Here is a 27778-nt window from a genome sequence, read left to right on the forward strand (position 1 = left end):
CAGCCAGTCGTGCAGGGAGCGGCAGGCTGCAGGTCTGACTGTGTGTGTGGACATGAGAGGAAGTCAGATGTGTTAACCTGGTAGTCTCCCGGTGTACAGGCCGCTGCACAGCAGCATCTATCTGAGCGGGACTGCCCGACCGGCCCACTGGCTGCTGTCGCTACTAACGTGGCTAGCTAGCTAGGTAACCTCCACCCGCTAACTTCACCAGTTTAAGGCGGTTCACCAGTGTGGGGAACAGCGGGGCCTCCGGCTAGTACGACTCGGTTTACGGAGCTTAACACTTGGGTTCATTTTCCGGAGCAACATCCTGCCGAGATGGGTGAGTAGACAGCTAGCTAAGCAGCCCACTATCAAGAACTGTTTTCACCGTTTAGTTAAAGCGTAAAACGTTTTTCTTTATTTTTTTTTTTTACGAAAAGCAAGAAGTGGAGCGTGTTTGACGGCTGACGTTGTGTGTCACGCATTAGTGGCAGTGAGGCGCTCGGTTGCCTCCACAGTGTTCTGTTGTCATTATTTTAACGTTGTTCGTATGAAGAGCTGACTGGAGCTGAATTGTGTGTGCGTGCACGCGCGTGCCTGCTCAGGACTCGGGTGGGGTAGCTTCCCTGACTCTCCATCCACTGTCCGCTCTTCGTGGTCGTGATTTTTATTTTATTTTTATTTTTTCCTCTTTAGCAACGCCAGCTCTGTAAATATCATGTGTGTTGTCATTGGCTTCCTGCAGCCCCGGTGAAATTCAGCTGGGACTTGGGATCGCTTGAAGGTCCCAGTTGGTAAATGAATGTACATCCCCTGAAATGGCAGTGTGTGCTGCTGATGGTGTAGATGGCACTCCTCCATATCCACAGCTGTTATGCAATAGGATCCAGCAGCCCACTTTGTGATGCTGTTTATACTGCGCTACTCTCTCTAATGTTACTGTTTCTACTGGGTGTTGAATGTGGACACACTCTGGCTACCGATTGTTTGAAGCCAGGCCTGTGACTACTCTAATTCTACATTTTCATACAATTATGTGTCAATTAACATTAAGTCCATGCTGCATATCTACTAAACACTACCTCTCTTCTGTCACATCTGAATAGCAGTGCTCCTGTGAGGAAGAGGCATCCCTTAATGGCGTCCAGAACCATCGATATTTGACAGTTTATGAAAGGTCTGATCCCTCACGTCAGTTGATCGAAGGCATCAAAGGATGCAGGGGATGGATGTGTGGGTTGTGCAGTGCTCTCGCAGCTGACAGCATCAACCAGGTCACTGCAACAGTGTCTGCAATCCTTATGCAATTTCTCAGCACCTGGTTTGTAGGCACAAAGCTTCACTGTCTGTTATGAAGAGTCTCTTTAAGATAATCAACCTTTTAAACCTCTAATGAGGATGAGCAAAATGTATGAGAAGTTGGTGTGTTGATTAATTAGAGTGCGTTCTGGACTGAAGCCGACAGGGCAGTCCTAATCAGGTTTTGCTGAGAATGTAGACTATGAAGACGGAGGCCAGTGCTGCATGTCCAACCAAAATCAGAGCTGTGCAGCCTCACGCAGCCTCATGTAACACATGTATTGTATTTAAGCTGCTTACTTAACAGGCGTTCATCAGCCACTGTTCAGCTCAGCTGCTGTACATGATTAATATCATGCAGCGAGTAGATCGATATACATTATAGATCCAGTGAAGCGGCTCTTCGCTGGATCCGTGGTGCAGCTGACAAAACCAGCATAACACAACTCTGTAGCTTTTCTGAGAAGATCCCAGAGGAGAAGCCTTCATTAAAATCATCGTCTCTATGATGTCATGAGGGAGAATCTGTAACCTTTCACCTGCTAATGAAACAAAGCAGGAAAGAAACATATTTGATTGTTGTAGCGTGTGATGAATGCGCAGTGGTTCTAAATCAAAGATTCAATTCCTGTGGTTAACATGGTTGGCCGTGCAGCAGATTGATGACATGGAGTGCTGGTAATGGAGTAAAGAGAAGAGGAGAGGAAAACGCTCAAGCAGAGGTACACGGTAGAAGAGGTGGTGATAGACTCAAACGTTTCAGCTACAGCGGGATCGCAGGTTCTTGATGTTACTGGACTGACGAGAAATGGGCTTTCTGGCTTTATCACAGGGGCCGCAAACTACAAGCAGATTACGGAGATAATGAAACGAAGGACAAAAGAAGAAGTCTGATAATGGAGAGATCAAAAATTGGTCTGTGATATTCCACTCTTGTACTGGTGTGGCTTATGCCGCTTACAAACTGTCACCCGTGTTCTGTTCTCAGTCTGTGGTCGGAGTCTTTCCTGCCTCTGCCCTGATTCCACTAAAATTGCTGCCCCTTCCACACATCTTGTCGCTTAAGTTCCACTCGCATACCCCAACGGTATTCCGCTCTATTTATTATATGCTTTCTAAGTGACCTCAGACCTAGTTTGGCATTTTTTGTCCTGCGGTTTCTTGCCGCTTATTGGATAAGAGGAATAACCAGTGAGCGAAGAGAGAATACAGCGACAATTTCGTGTTAACATTTAATGTTGGGTATGAAGGATTTAGTCTAAATCTGAAGCTTTGTAGAACGCTTCCCAGAGGGCATCGATTTCAACTGATCAGTAGGTAGGTAGTATGATGTGTCTGAATACAAATGTCACGGCTGGTTCCTGGTGATTGGCTGTGTGGACCACTCTGTCGGAAGTGTTTTATTTTTTATATTTACGACTGAAAGGCCTCTGAAATTTCTCAGAATATTCCGGCTTACCCCAAAGCCGTTGACCTTCTAACCAGGTTAAAATGCAGCATACATTATTCCACAGTCGCAAACGGGAACGTCATCATTGAGCGGTTGTACTCGAATGTTGCAGCTAGTGCATGTAGCCTTGGACAAAGTTGACCTTAATCCTAGTATATGAGTAGAATCTGTCCAGCGTAACATAAGCGACGTGGGCAGGTCAAATCTCATCACTCTAAGCCTGTTGTTGGGACATTGTATGAAAGTCTCTTTTCAAGTTGGGATTATGCCTGTAAATAAGTCTAAACAAATTGGGCAAAGTATGTAATTGTGATTTTTCTGCCAGATGTTAGGATTTGATTTGCGATATCGTTTAAAAAGAAACTTTAATTCAATATTCAGTTCACAGTATAGTAGATTTAAAACATACAATGGAGCATTACCACGTGAGAGACCTTCGAAAGTGTGGCTCTGACTTCCAGGATGAATGTGAGACTCCATTGATGGATCGGTTTAAAAAATTGGGTCACATGTGCTGACAAATCTACAAGATGTGACTGTAATGAGACTTGGTATAAATGATCAATAGGCAAGCCAATCTGTTCAAATTACATAAAATTGAATTACAGCATTAGTCCTATTATGTCATAGCCACAACTCGTTTGTCCTAAACTGCAGCCTTTGGTAACTAATTTGCTTTTGGATACTATTTAGAATAGTAGTTTTGATTTTTTAAAAAAACAGCTTTGCACAGACGACATGATGATTTAGTGTAATCTGATAGTTTTCTTGAATTATTCTCACTTAGCTCTAACAGATAATAATTGAATGAGTGATAATAAAGTGAAATCAATGCAATAGAGGTACTGGTACACTGAATGATACAGCAGCTACATGAGAAAACCTTAATCTGTTGTTGTTGTTGTGGACCATTCATCACTGTTTTGCCAGAGTTGTGGTGAGTTGTGGAGAAAAGCAGAAAAAAAATAAAATAAAATAAATGCTGATTTACATGGACATCTGTTGTGGAATAAGTCAGTCTTAAATCTGCTGTTACTGCCTGTTGCTGTGTCGCAGTGACATGCATCCAGCACCTGCAGGAATCACTTCACCACTTTGTGCGCTTGGGTGGATTTTCCTGTGGTTGCAGTGCGTAGTGGTTTAGAAGCATGTTCAGGTGACGGCAACATAAAAAGCTGCCACTGTGAAACAAAATGCATTTATCTTCTTCGCTGTCTGAATAAAGGTCAGTGGCATAAATCCACTGGTTGGGTCCAATGTGGCTGACGATGATGACGATGTAACGTTGGGTGTCGGACCTAAGATGATGAAGTATTTCTGTTTTCAGACAACCTGAGTGAAGCCCTGGAGAAGCTGAAGCTAGCGTCCACAGACAGCGCCACTGACAGCGTGGAGAGCTGTCTGGACTGCCTGCTCAAAGCACTCGCCAACAACAGTGAGTACAGAATATACATTTACACTTGGTGTGCAGCAGAAACCATTTTCTTTTTGTGCTTCAAAATCACTCTGGCAATCTGCCTGCCTAGCTCCAGAAGCAGTGCTGTACTATTTTCAACATGACTCAAATGTAAATAAGAGCATCATCAGGTACAAACTCCAGATCATATCTGGATTGTATTAGAATGAAGTGTAGAGTGTACGTATACTGAAAATGAGAAGAACGAAGAGCAGAGATAGAGGTGACTGGGTTACAGGCAACGTCAGCTTCCAACGACAGAAATGCAGCAAAGTCACTGAAACTGGGAAATTCTTTGTTTTTGATCAGTGCTTTTGTAACCTGCCGGTTACACTAATGTGTAAGGATAGACCTCCGTCTGTTGGATGAGTGATTCTTTCTGAGCTGCATGTGTATCTGTTGTTAAGTGGAATCATTGCCGTTGCAAAACCAATCAAACCAGTGCGATGATTAGGATCTTTTGAAAGACTAAAGGTGAAGTGAGGAAAACATGGCGAAACGTTCTGGACTCAGAACAGTGGCCCTGCTTGACACCGAGACTGTCCCATTGACCACCGGTTCAGAGCTTTGTTGATCAAAGATGTGCTGCATCAAAGAGCTGCAGCTGTGAACCAATCAGAGCCGCTCAAACCAATCAAACCCACCAATCAGAATTTAACATGAAATAGTACAGGATGCATCCTGTCCAGGGTGTCCCCTGCCTTCGCCCTAAGTCAGCTGGGATAGGCTCCAGCCCCCCATGACCCTAGTGAGGATTAAGCGGTGTATAGATAATGGATGGGTAGTACAGGATATCCTGGCAATCAGAATCAGAAATACTTTATTAAGGGGAAATTGCTGATGTTCCAGTTTCTCCTGTTCAAAGTCAGGAATACAGATAGTACAGAATATATAGAGAAACATAAGTACAAAATATGAAATAAAATCTAAACATAAGTGGTAAAATATGACTTAAAAATATAACCATGAGTAGAAAAATATATCCTAAAATGACTTATACCTGCAGATGTGGAGGGGCTTATACAGTACATACAGATACTACTCTGGTATCTAAGTGTCTATGTTAAGCCTTCATTTTCAAAATAAAACATTAAAAGTAAAGGCAGAACTGTAAAAAAAAAAAAAGCTTCTTTTTTAGCTGAATTTTAAAACACAAGAGCGACGCACATGGATGACTGTATTTTGTGTTTACTTTTTACTGAAGTAACGTTGGTGCGATTAACAGGCACTAAATACACAACCTGACATGCTTAAAAACTGACATCGTTCCGACTTAAGATTGTTTTGGGCTCGTCTCAGTGTGTCAGTGCAATGAAGCAAGAGCACTGATGTCACACAGTATAGCTGTCGGCGGATTTGACTCTTCAAAGTGTGGTTACATGTTCGGCATATGCAAAAAAAAGAAAGTTGTGTAAAGCCTTTTGTGTAGGTTGAACATGAAAATAAATCTAGCTCGAAGTGAGTCCTGTTCCTCTCCACTGCAGTCTAAACGCTACATTAGCTGCTGATAGCATAGCACACATTAAAGTCTGACTGAGCTGTTGGTGGTTGAGAGGAATCATGGGTAACTTAGATGCCAGGAAGATAAATATATGGAGTAAAAATGTCAGTAACTCTGGCTCTGTTACATCCCATTTGATGTGTTCTTTACGCTGCCTCTTGTGAGCCTGTGTGTGTGACAGGAATGCAGTGCTAAATCAGTTGAGTAATCTTTTAAAGAAATGAATGTTGTTTTTATGAACATGCTTTCTAATATCATGCCTTCATATAATAAGTTGCTTTTATTTTAAAGCATGTATGTCTTCATCCTGATGTGACTCATGGTCTCAACCATTTAAAAAGCTACAGCTCTGGACAACACTATGTACCTCATCTGTGTGTGATGGTTGCAGAATGCTTTGCTTTTCATTTTTGTGGTCATGTTACAGGTTAGAGCAGCCACAATGCCCGTGTGAAGCCCATCTCTAAGCTTCAGCCTTGCTACAGACATGTCATTTTGAATTTTAGCATAGAGTCAAAACTCATGCGTGAGGCGCGTAGTCGTCCAAAACGAACTAACAGTGACAGAAAAGATCTGTTGATGGTCACATTGACGTCACATCATAAACATTACATAACGTGACACCTTTTGCTATGGTTTAGTGTCTAGAATATATCTGTAAAAGTCACAGACATGGAAAAAAAATCTTTTTATTGAACGATTTCAGCAATTGCACGTTAACATCTCTCTGAACCCCATGTAGTTTATGTTTTTTTTGGGGGGGGGGGTTGCTCCTATCAAATTTTTCCTTGCTGTGGGCTCTTTTTTCACTGCAGTATAAAGCCCTGCACCTCAATAAAGATGGCACAACCATGGCTAGAAGCAGAGTATAACTCATTTTTAAGTTCTCTCTAACTTAAAAATGTCTTTTGTGGAGTAAAACAAAGTCATATTGCCATGAATTATGAAAAAGGAGAAATGAAAGCTGAATTTCTTTCGTTTTTGAACTATTGCATAAAGCTGGAGTCAATATGTCAATGAGTTAATAGACTATTAGGTTAAAGCATTTACTTGTCAGATATGCTCCGTCTCATTCTCTCTTTCTTGCTCTGAACAAGGGGTAAACTAAACTCAATATAAATTCAATTATATTGAAATGAAATCAAACATTCTATTATTGATGGCCATTATCAAAGGCAATTCAATTTAGAAGGATAGGGTTAACGGCAGTGGACACACACATGCGTGTGCAGCAGCTCAAAGAGGTCAGATAAGCAGAGTGGCACGAGTGCTGCATAAATATATAATGAAGTGCAAATTAGTATTGGTTGACAGATTTTGGCTTATTGCTGCGATACCGGTATCGGCAGACACTGTGGAGTCCAAAAGTTTCAGGGAACATCATGAATCCACAAATCATAGTTTGAGATTTAGAAAGTCTGAGGATGTAGAAACATTAATGTAAAACGAAGAGGAGATATTTCAGACTCTATTTATAGGTCAGCAATCGAACTGAAGCAGTTCAGTGGCTTTGACCATCTCCGCTGCTTCGTAGAAAAGCTCAGATATCCGTAAGTTGAATCCTTCCATTGAAGCTGCGTTCAGATGACACATGCTTACTAAGTAGCATTGTGAAAGCGTCAAAAGCGAGGCTCTGACTGAGCATAGAAGGGCTTTCTCAGCATCGAATCATGGCGAGACTGAAGGTTTTGAAGGAGAAAGTGCATGAAGCTCTAAATCACTTTGTGGAAACTGGATCCAAAGCACAGCGATCACACTATCAGAAGATCAATACGTCGGGCTTTGATCACAGAGAGATAGAAAAGCAACTTGATCACAGTTAAATAATTTAATAAAGAGCACAAGACTTCAATGAAAAAAACAAGTTATTCCGAAAGAAGGTTGTCTAGTAGTGGCCTCAAACACTTTACTTCACCTGACCTGAACCTCACTGAACATTTGCACTTCAAGACTGAGAAAGACAAACATTCCTGACATGACAAAAAGCTCTTTGGAACATTGTCACATCATGCTGGGAGAACATGGCCTGTCAGGTTTGGACAAACTTGTGGAGTCCATTCAAGCTCAAGTGATGGAAAACTAATACAGATATTCTGACTTTCATGTCAATTTTTCTGTAATTCCACCTTTTCCTCAAATTATGTGTGAAATTAATTCAATTCAGTTTTGTTTATGTAGAGCCAATTTACACCAAATGTCATCTTATAGCACTTCACATAATAAGGTAGATACCGTACGAATATTAAACAAAGAACAGAGAATCCAACAAGTCAAAGTTGCCTTTGGATTCCGGACAGACACAAAAAAAACCCTTTAACCAGGAGGAAAAAAAAACGTCCGACGCAACCAGGTTCAGGGAAGGCAGCCATCTGCCTCGACCGGTTGGGGTGAGAGAAATTAAACACAGCAAACGCAAAACAACAGGAACTTCACCAAGTCAATGACTCTGATTTGTCCAAAATAAATGAGGTTAATTCGGCCACTTTAATGGCACACGCTGTGAGGGTTTGAAATAAATGTCGGGTTCTTTATTTGTTTCGTTTTGTTTTTGTTTGTAATCTTGAGTTAAAAAACATGATTTCAATTCCTTTGTGTTTTTCCTCCTCCAGACACTGAGGCCAGCATGAAGATCCAGGAGATGGGTGTTCTTCCCTTGCTCCCCACCCTGCTAAGCCCCCAGTCTTCTTGCACCCCTAAAGTAGCCAACATCATAGCTGAGTTGGCCAAAAATGGTGAGGTTCACTTTTTAAGCTCGTCCACCCTGGATCATCCTGACTTTCTCTTCCTCCATTTGTTTTCCTCTCACTCTCATCTGTCTTATTTTGACATGTTTTCTGTAATTAATGGATTAATATGGGTCAACAGGGCAGCATAATTAGTGATGGATATTTTAGAACTTTGCTATGAATGAACATCAGATTTGATTGACTGTTCATTTTAGGCCAGTGTTAGCTTTAGCAGAACTCCTTGGCATTTCAGAGCCAGGCTGTCACCGACTGTGCGGGATTATTGTGTAAAGACTTAAACCTTGTATAACTGCAGTGTCAGAGGGCTTCCATTTTCCATAATTTCTCCGCGGGAGCACAGGAGAAGCTTTTAAAGTCGAAAAAAAAAAAAAAGGAGACGTGAATAGAACTTGGGGCAAGAAAAGGTTAGGATAATGAATGGGTTTTAAGCAGCTTGCAAGACGGCAGCTAATGATCACTCCCCAGCAGTTTGCCAAGCTTGGCAACAACCCACTGGCATTTATCTGTCACCGCTTCCGGAAAAATCTGCAATCAGCCAAGTGACTGCTGGGCTAAAGACAACTCCCTCTCTGTCTGACAGTTATTATTATTTAAAGCTGCGCAATGGAACATTTATTGTAAAAATGTGTTTAAGTTATTAGCATAAGCTGCTAGCATAGTGTCTTATCCCCACTAAAGCCCAGATGATCCAGCACGATTGCCCAAATATCTAATCACAGTATAGTCATTGCCGAAGCATCCTCCCCACAAACAGAACATGCTGACTCTGAGCTTATTGTAAGTGGGGAAATGTGAACCGTCTATTCAACAGCACTTAGTAATCCTTTCATTTGGGGATGTCTGGACTCCCCTCCATTAGATTTCTCTGTCTCTCTTGACACTCGTAGTCTTTCTTTCAAAACGTCACAGATCAGTTCAGTTGGTAGCTGAGGATTCCATAATTTGGCGATAAGGCAGAGTAATCCTATCTGCCATCCCAATACCCCAATGGATTTCTTTTGGCATGTGAATGTCTGTGAGTTGGGGGCTTTGTCACCTCATACTTAGTTATCCAGAGACGATATCAGAAGTATGGAGTTGGATCACATGGCTCGGACTAAATCAAAGAAGGGTTATAAAACGTCATTGCCAAATTTCATTCATTTTATTTATTACTTGTTTGTTTATTTCTGCAGGGACAGCACTCGTAATTGCACCAGAGTTAACTTAGTTAGCAGCTGATTTGCATCTGTTGTTTCTGGGCACGTAGACCAAAACAAGCACAGAACGACAATTACACGACACAAAACAAGATATGACGGAAAAATCCATCAGTATGAAATAATATTAGTAAATACAATAAATACAAGGCAATCATTGGTAATGACACTTCTGTGCTGAGTTTAGCCGAGGCTGGTTTTAAACACTGCAAAGCTTCATGAGTCACTGATGTTTGGGGGGTATGGAGTTCCACTTCCTCTCTGACTCACCAATGACTTGAAACTGCCCCTGGAGTTACTTCATATCGTCCACATGCCCTAATGTTAACAAATGTGTACAATAGAGCTGCAATAATTGAGTTGTTAATTGTTTAGTAAATGTCAACTATTTTTCGATTTGAAACGGTCTGTCAGATAAACAGCTGAACATGTTCCCCTGAGGAATGATGGGATTTTTAAAACTTTTTATTTCAGACTTTGTGTTAAGTACTCAACAATAAGTGATCAGCAAATTGATTTCTTACAATCTCATGGCCAATTCAATTTCAGTCTATAAACAAAATCTATTTCAAAAACCCTTACACAGTGACTTAAAGAGCAGCGAAAGAAGCAATGCTACCTGTGTGATATATGTTCACCAGCATGGCTAATTCTTAGCATTGACAGTTTCCGCCTCCATAAAGGAAACTTCAGTAAGCTTCTGCAGTGTAAATAGGTGCTGTGTCTGTCCCCAGATAAAATGCCAGCACTTGAGCTGATACTCTTAACTTGCTTGACTGATCTGAAGACAGTTACACGCTGACCTGTTATCCAATACCTTTCCCTCTCTCTCTAGAGTTCATGCGGAGTCCCTGTGTGGAAGCTGGCCTCATTCCTCCCCTAATTCAGCTGTTAAACTCCACCGACCAGGAGGTTTTACTGCAGACCGGCCGAGCTCTTGGCAACATCTGTTATGACAGCCGTAAGTAGGAGTTTGCTTTGCTTAGGGAACACTGAATCCCTCATGAGCACTGTCATCGCCGTCACAGAGCTAATAGAAGATAAGTAATAAAAATGATGCTGGGTTGGGCTGCAGCAGACAAAGCCGCCATGCTTCAGCCACCAAAATCCTTCTGCGTTTTAGGATTGTGTGCAGGGAAATGTAGTGGAACTTTTATACTAAACTTTGTTAGTTATGAACACTTTAGCGGAATTTCCACTCGTGCTAATTTTGTGTGTATTTAGAACCCCATGAAATGTAGAATTACTGGAGTCCTGATCAGAATATATCAGTACATGGTGACTGCACAGTGCAACACAAACCAACCTCACTCAGTGCCAGTACAACGCAACAGCAACACAGGAGGTAAAGGTACTACATCAGTGAAATGCGGCCTTCATATGATCACATATAATGTAATGTATTATAATATGCCAGTCGCAGGAGACATATTTTACTTTATTGATTAATTTTAAATGTAATACCATGATATGTTTTCCTGATTTTACTGACATACTTTAACATGCTCATCCACTTTATAAAGGTAGTGAAGGAGACTAGTGGGTTTGCCTGGCAAGCGAGTCTGTCCCGGTGTGTGAGCGAAGCACCAGCATGCTGCCACAATCACAGAGGATTGTCGGTGCTATTAGGGTAGTAAAGGGTGGTAAAGCAAACTTTACTCAGCTATGGCACGCCTCAATTAGCGCAAAAGCCACTGGAAGTCTGTGTGTTGTGTTTGCTGTCACAGAAGAGAAATGGAGTCCCGTGCGTTCAGCTCACGTCACTAATGGCGCAGACAGATAGTGGCAGGTGTACAGTTAGTGTTTACAGTGCAAGCAGCGTTTGTTTGCTGGCACGAGTTAATGTTTTTTAGGAACCGATCAGAATTGAAATGAAGCTTTCCTAATGATTCCTTTAGAATGTGATTTTTGACGCCAGCTCCAAATACCCAACCCTAGTCTTCTCTTTGATGTTGTGCGTTTGTGTTTCTACAGTAGCCCAGAGTGGACAAACCAAACACTGGCTCGAGAGAAGACTTTTAACGTTCTTATGTTGAAATACGACCACCCTACACTCTCCTGTATGCTTGGAAAGGGAGGACTGAGGGAGTTGTGACTCTAAATATTACACTGCACAATATACAGTGTGTCCATACTGTCAATTGAGGTTGTTATTGTCTCTACTAATATTTAACTTGGAGTCTAAAGGCAGATGTAGATAGTCGATGTAGTCATAGAAATAGTTTTGCCCTGGTTATGCTGTAGAGATAGAGGAATGTTATGTAAATTAGCTTTGACTGTACTTTCAAACAACAGACCCACTTCCCTTTAAGAAGTGAAGAATTCAGAATAATCTTTGACCAAAACACTGTTAAAATGTATCACAGGTTGGCTGCGCTGTAGTATTTTACAATGTTTACTTGAAGGGACACTTACAAATCTCATTACAAGTCAGGGTTAAAGTGCTTCAAGGGCATGGTCATGTATTTAGCACATCCGTTTGGTTTGAAGTTAAAAGTGGAGCTCCGGAAAGTGTAGTTGTGTAGATACTGAGAGCCACAAGCGACGACAAAACCACGTCGCACATGGAACCCATTTGTTTTGTGACATGCAAACTCAAAACTAAGGTATTACAGCTTATCTGTCAATAATCTGATTGTTTGAAAATGCTTCTCGTAGCCGATCTGAAATGTTCGCTCGAAGAAATTTCATTAGTGAGTGTACCAGCGGAGTATTTGAGCAGTGACCTCAGGGACGAGCAGCAGAGTTTAAGCCTGATTTTACAGCCTGCTTTAGAGGCTTTAATCACAGCTGTCTGGTGCATAGTTCCCCGTCTTGTTGGAAAGCTGGGTGTCTGTGGAATCTGGTGGGATGTGACATTTGTTGGAGTGAAGGGGGGTCTTGGTTAGCTGGCATGGTTTTATGATAGACGCACTGGGAGAGCGCGGCGAAGCAGCTGCTCGCCACCTTAAAGAAACACACACTTGTGATATGTGAGACATCGGCCCAGTTTCTCCAGCAAGATAGATGAGACGGGATTTTCTGAAAACACTTTCATGATGCGATGAAATGGATTTTAGTGTATACAGAAAGCCCACTCACTAACATGAAGGGGCACAGATTACTGCAGGGAGTTGAGATTTGTCATATTCTTAAGCTTTAACTTAACCCACTAAAGGGCCTCAGTGTACATCACATACAATTTGTAAATGGGAAGCATTACCTTAATATGACTGAATAACAAATATCCAAACAAAAAAGTTGTATGACTGTTATAAATGTTAATAATGAGGGTAAAGGTAATGAAGAATCTGAAGTGAATCCTGTCATTTCCAACTCTGAGTTTCTTCAGGACGTCTGAGCTCCTCACCCTGCCGCTAAAGGTTCACTGGGCTTCAAGGGAATTAGGTTGTAAAATGTATCGGTGAGAAACATCCAAGGATTGAAGTGTTTGTGCCTGTAACACGTTAAGAAAAGTCAGCGTTTATTGCCTCCTCCTCCTCCTGACTGCATCCCTCTGCTTCCCTGATCTCTCTCCAAGAAAACCTTTGTAGTGTCAGCCTGATGGAATTCTGTAAATGGAGATAACAGCACACACTTATGAGCATTCTCTCCTTAGAGTTTGTTATCAAAAAAAGAGTAGTTGTATGACTGGTACAGCACAAGCATTGGAGGCAACCCCATGACCATAAGGGAAGCAAATCGAGAGCTTCAGCTACATCCTCAGCTCACTCCTCACCGCGACGGCGATCCACTGCCAGAGCAACGCCTCTGTTCCTGCCAACTTTGCACTGATCCACTCGTCGATGCCACTCTTCATCCTGCCTTCACTTTAAGGAGCCCATGATTTTTGAACTGCTTCACTCGGGGCATCATCTTGTTGCCAACCCGCGGGATGCAGCTCACTGTTTTCTGGCACCGTGTTCCAAGCTATCACACTTGGAGGTGCTGACCTTCATCCCAGCTGCTTCACACTCTGTTCAAAGTGTCCCAGTGTGCTCTTTAGTTGAGAGGTTGGTGAAACCAGACAAAAAAGCAGAGGCTACCAGACTGGAGGCACCCCACCAGAGATTCTGTCCATTAACATCAGCAACAAATCGGTGGTCAACATATCTGATTTTAGCAGTTGTGAAACTAGTATTTTGCGATCAAGGGGCTGACAAATGATATTTGGACCTTCTCTAGAGTATGTTTGCAGTAGAAATGAAAATCTTGGTGTCAAAATTTTGAGCAACCCGTACCCCAGTCCCTAACTTTATTTAAATGTCGCTGTTTATGTTTTGTGCCTAATTGAAAGAGAGCTTTTAACATTTATCCTCTCGTTGTTGGTGGATTATTATTTATGATGTGTAACCAATCAGAAGGTGCTGTAGGCCGGAAATAGCCTTGAGAGCACAAAGGCGAGGGAATTTTCTAATAAATGTATTTTATTGAGAATAGGTTAAAAAAAAAAGACATACCAACAATACCAATGCTTAGTAATATAATACATTTCTGACTATAATCCTGACTGATATTCGGTTGACCCCCAATACGAATTCGATATGACAACATTCCCTTTGAAGGTTTTTAGGATTGTGGCGACTGATTACCTCCTATTCTGTTCTATTCTTATACAAGCATTCATGTTGGTGTTAAACCTGGAATGTGTTAGGTATGACACACAGCCCTGCCAAAGGTATCTTTGGGATGCTCGGTGAGGAAACCACCCAAATCGTTTATAATTGGTGTTTGCCAACATAACTGCTTGGGTTCACTTCCAACACTTATCCAAAGAAACATGCAATTTATCTTTTATCATTTTCTGGACACGAGGCCAAAAACAAATGAGAGAAAACCTGAAGTCCATACCCAGAAGCAGCACTGAGAAATTCTTAATTCACAGTTCAACGACTAACCTGAGTGTCTGTCTATTCGCAGTGGAGTCGTTGTTGTCGAGTCAGCAGCTTTTCACGAACACAACAGAAGCAGGCGATATCATGCACATGTCACTGCTGTGTTGCTGAGACATGAGGCGTGGCATGCCGCCACAAGTGAATGAAAGTAGTGGATGCACTGCTACTGATAGAGCTGACTCATGTAGCGCTTCCGTTGGCAGTTCTCCTGCCAGAGAAAGCCCTCCCACAGAGACAATTATCACTACCGTGCATTTATTGTTTCTCTAAAGAAAATGACAGAACAACACTGATGAAGTCACCTGTTGTGAATATCAAACATAAAATGTGCTGGCCTTCAAAGGAGTACGATCTGGAAATGATGGGCACAGCATACAAAGGCTTGACTGTGCCAAACACATCCATTGATCAGTTTGTTCAAGCTTCTTTCCTTTTTTTTTTTTTTTTTAAGATTGTAGTTCTTTGATTTTGCTGTTGATTGTGTTGAGTTACATGTCTTGGCTACAGCAAAGCAATGTGTGTGTGCAGAGGAACGTTTAGCGTTATTCTGGAAATACATTATATAGGAAAAGGAAAGAATTATGGCTGCCAGTAAAATCCGACTCTAGATTCTTGTAAGGATTTAAATCTAAAAACAAAAATCCTTTATCAGATGCTCCTTATGTGAATCTTTATGCACCACATTCAGGACTCAGACTGTGTTTGTCATGTAGCTGTCAAAATTCTTTCCTTTCAGATTTTTTTTTTTTAATTCAGCATTGTGATTGTTTCCAGCCTTAGTTTGCACTGATATGTATTTTTGTACTGCTTACTTAACAGTTTTTTCAAATGTATTTTTCAGGTTGTGGTTATTTTTGCTTTACTTTTTCCTTTGCTTTGTGGTTGATTTGTGTCCTGGCCTTTTTGTTTTGCAGATGAGGGCAGGAGTGCAGTTGACCTGGCAGGAGGGGCTCAGATAGTAGCTGAACACATTAAATCCCTCTCCCAAAATACTGAGCCGGAAAATGAGAAGCTCTTGACTGTCTTTTGTGGCATGCTGATGAACTATAGCAATGATAATGGTAATGACCATCTTCCCCCAAGAACGCATTATTAACTCATCTCAACTAATCAGCGGATGTTCTCTTTCTTGTACACAGACAGTAGGGCTGAATTGAACCTGAAGATTCTGTGCCTCTCTGGTTTGGGCTGATCTTTGTCTTATTCTTTCTACCACGCTCTCTTGCTTTTCCAACTTCACCTATGAGGTAATCTGCTGTTATTAATATTTGCTAAGGGCCAGCTTTCATCCTAGCAGCACCTTCCACCCACCACTTTGTGAGTTTGCTTTGTTAATAGACTCAGCAAGTAGAACGTAGTCGTTGGCTGGTACTTATTAAGGCTGCACGATATTTGATTTCAGCATCGGTACTGAGATATGCAAGATTTATACATTAACAGGAATGTAGCATGACGTAGGAGTACATTTTAAAGTGCAATTATTTTGTCTCAAAAATGAATGATGATGACCAAAAACGGGTACTTTTTCAGTTTTTGTAATGGTTACCAATCTGTTTGACCATTAAAAGACAATATCGCAATGTTAGTTTTTTACCAATATCATGCAGCCCTAGGACTTCCCCTTGCTATTTAGTCGTGCTAGTGACAAGGCTCAAAGTAGTGTGTTTCAGTTGGTCGCATTGGGCCAGTTTTGATGTATAGGCCTTCAGGTTCCCCAGATGATGAACCCTTGTACCGTTTGTGTCGAGCCCCGTCCGCATTTTGTCATTTACGTGGTGAAATATCTCAAAATCTAGATTGGCTCAACATTTTGTACATTTGTTTATTTGACATCCGTGGCTCCAAATCCAGAAGACTGGTGATCCCCTGACTTTGCCATGAGACCAAGATTTGTGGTTTTGGCCAAAATGTTTTACTTTGTCCTGTTCTTTGGTTCACAACCAAATACTTGCAAAACCAAGGAGGTTCCCATCAGCCTGTACTTTGTGTTTAGTGCTGCTTGACTAATGTTATTACATTAACACACTAATCTAAGATGGCGGACGTGGTGAACACTATCAGCTAAATGTTGACGTTAGCATTGTTGGTGTAAAGCGCAAGAATGTTAGCATTTAGCTCAAAACACTGTTGTGCTTTATTGTGGTTTCACAGAGCTGTTTGCATAGCTGTGAGTGTTGTTGCATTTTGTTTGTGAATTTTAAAAAAAAAACATAGGATACCAAATGTTAATTGTTGAGCTTTCAAGGTGTTTGTAGCTACCCGCTTCCTTCTCCTTCCAGTCTTTATGCTAAGCTAGGCTAACCACTCCTGCTCTGCTGAGATGTTCGTTTAGGGTGCAGGATTGTGAGCCTGTCTGTTGTGTAAAATGTTTTAGGAATAAATTTATCAAACAGTTGTGGTAAGTAAAAAGTCATTCTTATATTTTCAGCTACAGAATATTTTTTTTTAAAGGTTGTAGTTTATCCCGCTGGTCAGCACAGTTCACACCTGCATTGTTTACTCCTGTGATGTTTACTATGAATTTACATCGTCATCTATTTTCGCCAGTTTACGAAGGTGAGAAAGAGGAATTTACCCTCCAGCGCATCCGTGCATACGTCTGTGTTTTCTGGACTGTCCTGCAGTGGGCGCCTTTGTGATAACAAGGCTTGTTGAGAGCAGCGAGTATGTGATGTGACAGGCTCAGAGCCTCTGCCAAGGTGTCTGTTGGCACTGGATGATGGTTGGATCAGTTTGGCTGGGTGAGGGGGAGGTTTGGGTTTGCACTAAGTATTCGTATGTAGCTACTGTTGAGCCAGCTCCCTGCTAACACAGAGTCTGCTGCATCAATTAAAACGAATCCCTTAAGAAGTGGACACAGAGGCACACACTCGAATATTGGAAGTGGACACAGAATGCCTGTTGAGTATTTATACAAGGTCACGCAATGTTTACTGAATGTTTTGTCACACAATATTAGCGAGCTTAAGTGCAATAATTCCAAATTGTATAGACTTTTATTAATCTTTTGTTACAAACTTGTATTTAGTCCCTTGAATTTGTTTTTTGTTTAAGAAGTGTGTGTGTTGCATTTTAGTGCCAACAAATGCCCCTTTGATTAATTGATTAATGCACTCTAGTGTCTTAAAAAACTGTAAAGGTTTTAGAAAAGATTAATATTTAAACATGCATTGTGTACATTTTGTAAACGATAGGAAGATAAATTGATACTTTCCTGTGAATATTGTAAACACTGTAGATGACACCATGATAGAGTTGATAAATGGCTTCCGCCTCACAACAATGGTGTTTTTCTGCTAGGAGCATTTCCCAGAATGTTAACGCTTCTGGCCATTCCCCACTTTTATTTTAGTCTAACCAAGTCAAGTTAGTACATAACGCAATCGCATACAATATATTACAACTGTCGACCCACACAGAGCAGGAATCACTTCTAATTGTAGAAATACAACACATAAAGAATGATCGCTTTAGTGTCACTGTAATAGCTTTCTGTTTTTTCAGACCTTTCCAAAAAAAAACCCTTAGTCTTCGACCTTGTTTGCGCTGGATGAACAACACCCTGTCGTTGTTGTGTGTCAGCAAGCAATCCTTCAACTCCGCTGTGTCTCATGTGGTATCACGCTGTGTAAAATATGAGCGTTTTGGTTCATTAACAACATGTAGCAGTGGTTTCTTTGAAACGTGGCTTCAGTGGTTCAGCTTGTGTTGCAGCTCCACTTTCTAATTTACATTCAGATCAAAACTGGACTTTTTCCTTCTCCTTTCCATTCTGCTTATCTCCCCACTCATGATTCTTGATTTAGATTGATGCTGGTGTTTTAATGAAAATAGACTGAAATGCTTTCTTTTTGCTGTTCAGGTGCTTCTAATAACTTCTCGTCATCAAATGGCAAACACAGCTATGCCTTTCTTTGAATGTTTCTGGGATCTTAAGTGTTGGATTTGCTTGGCTGTTTCTAACTTATCCTACTGTCATAGGGAGACCTTGACACCAGTTGACATATCTGATGCAGATTCATTTGAGATTTTATTGCAGATCTAGTTAGGGTAGGAATGGATCTTTGGTGACTTAATTTCCGTCATGTAGGTCTGCTCTACTTGAGCATTGTTTGAAACTGACAGCTTGTTAAACAATAAGATTTACACAAATGGCAACTGGTTGTTAAAATGCAGCATACTGACTATCAAGCAGTCTAAATGTCACACATGCTTTTCTCTTGATCTCCACAGACCTCTTTATATTCAGAACAACAGATGAACTGCCTGTCTTTCTGTGTCTGTGTTTTTATTTTGCAGATTCCCTACAAGCCCAGCTGATCAATATGGGTGTGATTCCCACGCTGGTGAAGCTGCTGGGCATCCATTCCCACAACACAGCCCTGACAGAAATGTGTCTAATTGCCTTTGGCAATTTGGCTGAGCTTGGTGAGTATATTTCCATATGTGTTTAGTCAAGCCAGTAGACTTACTAAGCAGTTTATGACTGGCTCATAACTGAGTCAGTCATAGCGTCTCAATTCAGAGTTTGTTTGTTTTCATACAATCACGTGCAAACAAGTTATTTTTGGCAAATTTTCAAATGTAATGTGTAGAAGTCGTTTTGATAAAATATCAGTTTTACACATGATTATTTCAAGGAGCACTTGTCAGATCTGATGATTGCTTCTGTTTTTACAGTGCATGACGAAGTGATGATAAGTGGTGTACTTTTGGCCGTTATTTAAATGTTTTATTTTTATGATTTCGGTTAACATGGGTTAAAAATGTACCTGCAAAAGTCAAGCTCAGTAAGCTTAGATTCTAAAAAGTTACAGATACCAGTGCAACCAGTAGAGACTTGTGATCTAAAGGAACGTTTGTGATGCCTGTGAAACACCTTTTGTGTTTTCAGAGTCCAGCAAAGAGCAGTTTGCCTCCACCAATATCGCTGAGGAGCTGGTGCGTCTTTTCCAGAAGCAGTCAGAGCACGAGAAGAAGGAAATGATTTTTGAGGTTTTGGCTCCACTTGCAGAGAATGGTAATGTGATTTTTCAGTCTTTTTTTTTTTTTCAAATAATTATCAAGCATTATAAAAAGGCCAAAAGCAGTGCACGGGGGAGCCTGAAGATTTAGATACAGAACAGAGACAGACTGCACGATTTTCATGCCTTTGGATGAAAATCACGTCCACCACCTACTGTATAGTAAATTATCCTCTCAGTGTGAGTCATGCGTTCCAGGCTAGCTGCTAACTGCACAGTCATGGCAGACAGCTCCTGCATTTGCTTAGCTGCTCTTTTTCAAACATGTCAGCATGTGTGTGTTTCAGCAGCAGAGAGAGAGAGAGAGCGTCTTACTGGCTGTTGTTATCGCCATTCCAGGCACACTGAGTGCTCCCACACTGTCAGTCTCCAGGACAACGTCCTACTTAACTCTACTCGAAAGAAACCTTAGTCTCTACCTCACCGTTTCTTTCATTTGTCACACTGCGTGCTGTTCATTAGGTTACGAGAGGAACAACAACTGAACACTTGTTCTGTGAAATATTCAGAGCTATAATGGTGAGACATGGACGATTCAGGCAGTTGTAAAAAACTGGATTGTTGTACTACTTTTTGGTGCTTAATTTTAGATCAACTGACAAGGAAAATTGTTAAATAATTTGTAATTTTGGGATATTTTTCTAAACACTTGCATAGGATAATTTTTGGTCCATAAAATGTTGGCATGTAGAAAAATGCCCATCGCAGCTTTCCAGAGTCTGAAGAAAAACCTTCAGAAATCTCATTTTGTCAGTGAAAACCGTAAGACTATCAGTTTATTCTCATGGATAGATTAAAAAAAATCATAAAATCCCCATTTGACAAGCTGTAACCAAGGAATTTGGGTCGTTTTCTGCTAAAGAAATGCCTCCGAATTGTTTATTGATTGTCAAAATTGTTGCTAATTAATTTTCTGTCAGTCAATTCACTAATATCATCAGTTGTGTATTAAAGTCGAACTGTATTCTGATATCTAAGGTGTTCTCTGTTGTAAGTTCGATCCTGGTGTCTTATTTTCCAGACAGCACTTCCTGATGTTTCCAAATCAATTCTTCAGATGCTTGATGAAGGTGTTACACAACAGTCAAAGCTGGCGGTTTGTTGTAGTTTCACCACAAACCAAGCTTTCTGCAGATTACAGCAATTCCCCCCTTTAGATCTCTTTTTTTTAAAGCTTCCAAAGCTTGTTATACACTACAAAAAGATCAACTGTTTCATAAGAGACAAGGCTTTAATGTTCCTACTCAGTGCCCTAAACTGACACGGTCTCACAACACAGAAGGAAGCTGGTTGGACAGTAGTTTGTCCTGTATAGCTCATATAGCCCAGGTGTTCAAACTAAAACTAAACTAAAAATTCTAATTGGACTGAGGTGGGCTAATCTAGTTTCTGATCCCCAGCAAAGAAGAAAACATCATACAAATCATTAGAATATGTACAATGAACAGCCTAACCAAGGATGGAGGGTTACCTATTAGTTTCAGCTAGATGCCCTGTATATATATCACATCTGTTGCACTGTTTGAATATAAGAATGTTTATCAGTGTGGTTCCTGTTACATAAACAGACAAACAAAGATGACCCTGAAAACATTCAGCGCTATTTAAAATCATGCTTTCAGAATAAGAAAAGCGTACGTTCAAGTGTTCTTCAAGTCTGTCTAAAAAAAACCACTCAAACACAGAAGAAATTTAAATTTGCTTCAGGTCGAGTCATTTGTGTAGGAACAAGCTCTACTCTCTAACATCACTGTGTAGTGTACTCCAACAGAGTGAGGTGTCTTTCTCTTAGTGAACAACTTAAACCAAATCTCATTCCTGCAGATGGTGGTTAAACACAGGCTGCAGTTCAGCCAAGGATTTTTTTCACATTGACTGTTTGCAGCTCACTAATGGCTTCACAGTTGCCAAAGACCACTGAGTTTTGTTCGTTTGTTTTTAGAGAATCTGGTTGAAATTTTCTAAATGAACTATTTTAATGAGTGATTCATTCTGACAAGGCATCTTTAGGAATGAGTGTCAAACATGACCAAGTTCCAGACATTTAGCCGTTCTCTGTTAATGTCATTGCAAACTGAACATCTTCAGGTTTTGGACGGTCTGTCAGGTAAACAAGACAGCTGGATGTGTTTCATTATGTTTCATTTATGCCAGATCGGTCATTTTAAATTCAATCCTTTCAATAGCGTCTACTGAGGATGTTAGTGTTGTAATAAAGAAGCTTGTGATAAATAAGGTTTTTCAAAATTAGTAGGGAACAGTTCTTATTTCAATGTGCCAGATACATATTTCATTAATAAATCAGTACTATATATGGATGGATACCTGATATTACACGACCCTTCACTTCCATTAGAGCACTTTAGGAATTTCAATGGAAAATAACACAACAAATTGAAAAAAAACCCAAACATTTCTCATCATTTTTGTGGGCTGCTAAAGCTTGTTTTAGAACAGAATACTTAGGAGCCTATCCGTGAACTAACAAACTACTGAATATTATTTTTAATATCATGTTAATCATGTTATGCAGTCCTGCTGGCATGCAGGCTGCCGGAGCTCCTGACGTGTGCTGATAGCATTCATATGTTGCACCACTGCATTGCAGCAGCGTGTCTCAGACTTGAAGGTCCACTGTGGTCCTTTCTGAATGTCTGGTCCTCCTTCCTTCTGCCAGATGTGATAAAGCTGCAGCTGGTGGAGGCCGGCCTGGTGGAGTGTCTGCTGGAGGTGGTGGCTCAGACTGTGGATGGAGAGCGGGAGGAGGACATCACCCAGCTGAAGACAGCCTCTGACCTCATGGTCCTCCTGCTGCTCGGAGGTGAACACCAGAAGTTGATAAATACATGATGCCTCCTGCTAACTGGTTTTAGTATCACCCAGCAATCGTCATCAACTTCCTGTGTTTAGTAATAAATAGTCAAACTACACAGTGTTGGGATTAGAGTTCCTAAACGTCTTTTCCAGAGCATACCGTGTAGACAGGCACCACATTCAGATTCCTCTCCGAATTAGAACTGAACCTTGGTGTAACAGTAATTAAAAATTCATTCTTTCTTCAAACTGTCAGATTATGTTGCAGCACAGACCCTGCAGCCAGCTGTACTCGGCTGTAAGAACACAAGAGCGACTTAATTTATGGATGGAAAATTTCACCTTCACACATACTTTATAGGATCATAAATATAAATCCACAGAGTCCTCTGTCCAGCACTGATGTCGAGAATGAATAATTCAGCCTTTATGTAAATATTTCATGCAGCAGCATAGACCTGAACGTGATGTGTTATAAATGTGCACGAGGATCTCTCTGTTCGCTCTCTCAGCACTTCACGAGACACTGTTCACACTCTTGATTCATTTCTGTTAAAACAGCAGTATGCACATCTCATTAGCAACCGAGCAGTAACTCAACATGGCTGGGAGTTCAATGTTCCTTTCTGTTTCATCCTCATTGCTTTGTTGTATCTCATCTTCCCTGCTCTGTGTAGATGAGTCCATGCAGAAGTTGTTTGAGGGAGGAAAGGGCAGCGTCTTCCAGAGGGTTCTGTCCTGGATACCATCCCACAACCATCAGCTGCAGCTGGCTGGGGCTCTGGCCATCGCTAACTTTGCTCGCAATGGTGAGCCTTATTTCACTTTGTGATGAGATGTGATCCCAGATGAAAGTAGAGTAGAATTAGTCACAGCTTTTATCATTCCAGCTGGAGCGGTCAGACATTGCAGAAGCAAAATATTAGTAGCCTGCAGCAAAGAAAAGCACCGGTATGCTGGTGCGGTGTCTGTGGTAACATTGATGTTTTCCCACTGAGCTGCAAATCAACATAAGTGACAATAAGTCTAACGAAAGGAAAAGAAGCAGAGAAGGGTGTGTGGGAGGATGCTAGTTTATATTTAAGTTATTTATGCAAGTTAATTTCACTACAATAATTTGAGCATCTCACAGTGAGTCAATCCAGTGATTTCGTGTGACAGTAATCACTTCTGTGATTAGTAGCCGGTCGGCCTTCCTTCTAATCTCAACCTGCATTTTTACTGCTGTGTGTAGACGGGAATTGCATCCACATGGTGGACACTGGCATTGTGCAGAAGCTTCTAGAGCTGCTGGACCGGCACGTTGAGGAAGGAAACGTCACTGTTCAACATGCAGCACTGAGCGCCCTGAGGAACCTGGCTATTCCTGGTGAGTCACATCGGTAGGACGCCGCACAAACTGTGAGCTTTGAGTGTATTGTATATCATGTAACCATAAATTCACAGCTTTAAACTGTCATCCATGGAGGCTTTGTACATGTACCAGCAACACATATTTTAAAGTTTGCTATTTAACATTTATATGCTGTGTTTTGACATATGTGATAAGTCACAATACAGCACACTACACTGACAAGAGCCTAAGATGCCATGCACTGATAATTCTCCTTTTTTATCAATCATACACTCACTTAAAAGCTTTAGAACCTTTAAAGCAGCCACAATAATGTTTTCTGACAGCTGGCATTTTTCAGACCGTCCTTCAAGGTCTTTGTTGTGACTTTCTTTGACACTGGCAAGTCTCCATCAGGAGTTTATTTTAAGAGGGAGTTATCCGAGCTGTGGAAGCTACTGCAGAGACAAAGACAGGCAAAGCATAATATCCACAACATGTGCACTGAGAAGACTTGGTTCTGATGGTAAAACAGTGTTTAAGTCTGCCCTGTTTTTTCCTCTTTCCAGTGGTAAACAAATCCAAGATGCTGTCGGCTGGCGTAGCGGACGTGGTGTTGAAGTTTTTGCAATCAGAGATGCCTCCAGTCCAGTTTAAACTCCTGGGAACGTTACGTATGCTCATCGATACACAAGGTAGAGATCCTGTCTTTGTCCTTATGTTGGCAGCAATTAACAAATTGATAATCATCACTGCACAGCATGTAAATATGCATACTCTGTCAGTACAGTATAGTCTGGTCATGTTCCACCCACCAGTTCATTAATTTTGATATCCTGTTGAAAGATATTGTGAACAAAATGCTAATGAAGGCAGAATCTGCCCAGACTGTAAGAGTTTCAGTTCAGAGTGAGAAAGACTCAGAAATACGGTAACAGCTGCTCAAGACGGTGCACACCAGAATAAATGACAGTAATCTTGCCTGCCTGCTGTGTGTGTTGGTTCAGCTGAAGCCGCAGACCAGCTGGGAACCAACGGGAAACTGGTGGAGAGGCTAGTGGAGTGGTGTGAAGCCAAAGATCACGCAGGAGTGATGGGCGAGTCCAACAGGCTCCTGTCGGCCCTCATTCGACACAGCAAATCCAAGGTCAGACACGCCACTTCGTCCTCCAAGGTCACTTTAAATAGTCTTTTAACGTTCCAAGGCTTTATTAATAGTTCATTATTCCTGCACTGTCTGGTCTAGAGCACAAGTTACTGACAGAGATGGGACCATGCTGGTACTGTAAAGAAAACAGGGAGTTGGTTTGGAGTTGCTTTACCCTTAAAGGCTGCAGATTGCATCTAAATATGTCTTGTGTTGAGCCAATCAAAACTAAATGTCATGATTCTCTTGCTACATTTCTATTCAGCGTGACTGTCAAAGATATCAGCATCTCTGATGTCTGTCACAAATACATTTTCATGAATCAGTATTGAAATCACAGAAATGAGACGTCTCTTTAACTCCAGAACTTCTCTGAAAATAGTCACATTTTCACATTTTCCTTCAGTATCACAGTAATTCAGTGATAGTTACAAGTAATATATCTATTTGTCAACACTGGCAAGAAATCATTTTGCTGATTTGCACATTTTAAAATGAACATTTTACATAATGACTTCAGATTTATAAATTTACTAGAACCACATTTACTTCTCATCCTCTTCTTTTCCGTAACTTCTCTGTTTATCTAAAACTAAGTCTCAGGATCGGTTTAGTCAAGAGTGTTTCGTGTGTGTTTGAATTTCAGGAAGTCGTCAAGACTGTCATCCAGGGAGGTGGTGTCAAGCATTTAGTTACCATGGCAACCAGCGAGCACATGATTATGCAGAACGAAGCACTGGTGGCTTTGGGTCTCATAGCAGCGCTGGAACTGGGTAAGAGCAGTTGTTCACTCATTCACGTGTATTTATAGTTTGCACATTAAGTCTAAATGTCTATATGCTATTTTATTTAACACAGCACTGCCCACTTAATGCCATGCCGCTCAAGACAGCCTGTTTATTGTCATTGAATAATGCCAGAATCCCGATCGTTACGGGCGTGCACTTATTGGAATATCCCGGGTATAATCATAATTCCATCCTGGACAGAGGGTTTGATAATAAACGGGCAAATATGTGAGAAATGCTTGTTATAATGGGCATTGTGAAAGAAAATGCTTCAAGCTGTGTTCACACTGTCACCTGAAATGTTTCACCACAACTCAAAAGTGTGTTCTGCTGATATCTTACCTCACTGTGTACGACTCTAGAAAACACAGTGACGCATAAGTAGTCTCCTCAGCATGTCATGAATGGCAGGAGGGGACCAGCTTAATTAGAAGTCCAGCTTGATACATAATGAATAATTCAGGAGGTCCATCAAGAAGAGTTGTGAGAAATACTTGAGCCAGCTGATCGTAAATAGAAGTTGGTAGTACTGTACTCTCACATTACTCGTCACATAGGGAGAGGTTTTCTCATAAAAGGCAAAGCTGACAGTCAAAAATCCACAGTTCACTTGTTTTGAGCTTTTTTGACAGACGGCAAAAGAAAAGAAAAGTCGTGTAAATATACCAGAGAAAGTGTGACATCCTATTTATTTTTAACATCTGACATTCACTGATGAAAATATCTGTCCGAGTTTAGGCGAAGCCCCAAACTGTCTTCAGAAATACTGCAAGGGGGTTTCAAGCTCGTAGTATTAATCTTATCCCTGAAGTAAATCTGACAGCCTCCTCTGCAGCACACGCTGAATAGAAAACTACAACATGCTGTTGTGTTTATCATGGTGACACTCTGAGGCTATGTTTATTCTGAATTTCAGTTGCCGCTGAGAAGGACTTTGTTGGAGCTAGCCTGGTGTCAGTGCTTCACAAGCTGCTGTCAGACGAGAGGAGCGCACCAGAGATCAAGTACAACTCCATGATCCTCATCTGTGCAGTCATGGGCTCAGGTGAGCTTTACATATGCTTCCGCCGTTGTTGAGGGGAAGTCTTTATCATGGCGGATATTTTTTTTATTATTAGATTTTGCTTGATTCAATGTTTTTCTGCTACACAGTTAAAGTTGCAGCTTCTCTCCCGTCAGTCACGAGCTAAAGTGTTCAGCGTTTAGCTCATCATTTAACTTTGGTGGTTGTTTTCTCACACTACTACTGAAGCCAAGCACAATGTAGTATGTATGTATGTATGCAGTATGTATCAACGTTTGTCCGTCCTGGTTGGTCATTCGCTCTCCTTTTTTAAAAAAGCGACAAAATGAGCGCTGAAACCATTTATCAGAGGCAGAAACTGTAAAAAAACAGGACAAATTGTCAGATTTTCAACTTTGTCATGTGTGACATCCAGCTTCCGCTATAAACAGCAGGAAAAAACAAGCTTAAAATTTAAAATCTGCCAAAAATTCATAATTTTCCTCAACCAGATCCTGTGAAAAAAAAATAAAAATTGCAGTCCTCGGCGTAACTGAGAAGCCACCAGTGACTTAGTTGCGACTGTCAGTCATGTGGCAGATTTTCAGCGAGTGAAAATTTAGTCTCGGCTGCAGGCGGTGTTTACACTGGGCAGATAGAAGAGGAATTAGAGACTGAGAGGGAAAATTAAACATACTGGAAGAATAAAACAAATGCAGCATAGCTTAAATACAATATACAGCAAGTCGTAGCATGGTGAAATACCTTTGTAGAATCAATGTTAGGAGTCAATGTAGTATAAAAGGAAAATCTTTTAGTGTGAAACTTAAGCAGGAAGTTTCATCGATGCTAACGTAACAGAAACCGCAAAGTAGAAGTGAATGGAATTTCTGAATGAAAACAGTATGTCTGTTATTTTGGGGAGTTGAGCTGTATTGTTATCAAAAGAGCAGCTTTTATCAAATAATACTCCCCCCCCTTCTCTTCTGTTCTCAGAGCCTCTCCACAAAGAAGTCCAGAGCCTGGCGTTCCTCGACGTGGTGTCCAAGCTGAGGGCTCACGAAAACAAGACGGTATCACACCAGGCGTCGCTCACAGAGCAGCGACTAACTGCCCAGAGCTAAAATGACTGTGTCCCACCCCACCCACCCACCCACCCAC

At 41.1% G+C, this 27778-nt stretch overlaps 1 protein-coding gene across 2 annotated transcripts; it reads left to right on the top strand.

The window, feature by feature from the left end:
* Positions 1–27778, top strand: rap1gds1 (RAP1, GTP-GDP dissociation stimulator 1). Of its 2 annotated transcripts, XM_008287837.1 has the most exons (15): positions 1–322; positions 4059–4166; positions 8298–8420; positions 10470–10595; positions 15423–15569; positions 18808–18936; positions 19403–19528; positions 22210–22353; positions 23024–23155; positions 23581–23715; positions 24249–24374; positions 24687–24826; positions 25473–25599; positions 26531–26659; positions 27614–27778. In XM_008287837.1, the coding sequence occupies exons 1-15, from the start codon at positions 319–321 to the stop codon at positions 27739–27741; spliced, it is 1824 nt and encodes a 607-aa protein (XP_008286059.1). In that variant the 5' UTR covers positions 1–318; the 3' UTR covers positions 27742–27778. The 2 variants fall into 2 exon arrangements, with proteins under 2 accessions (XP_008286059.1, XP_008286060.1); XM_008287838.1 differs by lacking the exon at positions 15423–15569.

This window comes from Stegastes partitus, unplaced genomic scaffold (genome assembly GCF_000690725.1).
Source record: "Stegastes partitus isolate 25-593 unplaced genomic scaffold, Stegastes_partitus-1.0.2 Scaffold524, whole genome shotgun sequence".
NCBI classification, from domain to species: domain Eukaryota; kingdom Metazoa; phylum Chordata; class Actinopteri; family Pomacentridae; genus Stegastes; species Stegastes partitus.

Bases quoted from the DNA above. Each gene is read 5' to 3' on its own strand.
- rap1gds1 (XM_008287837.1), top strand. The intron at 8,421-10,469 runs GTGAGGTTCACT...CTCTCTCTCTAG, and splicing joins AGCTGAGTTGGCCAAAAATG to AGTTCATGCGGAGTCCCTGT. The intron at 10,596-15,422 runs GTAAGTAGGAGT...TTTGTTTTGCAG, and splicing joins CAACATCTGTTATGACAGCC to ATGAGGGCAGGAGTGCAGTT.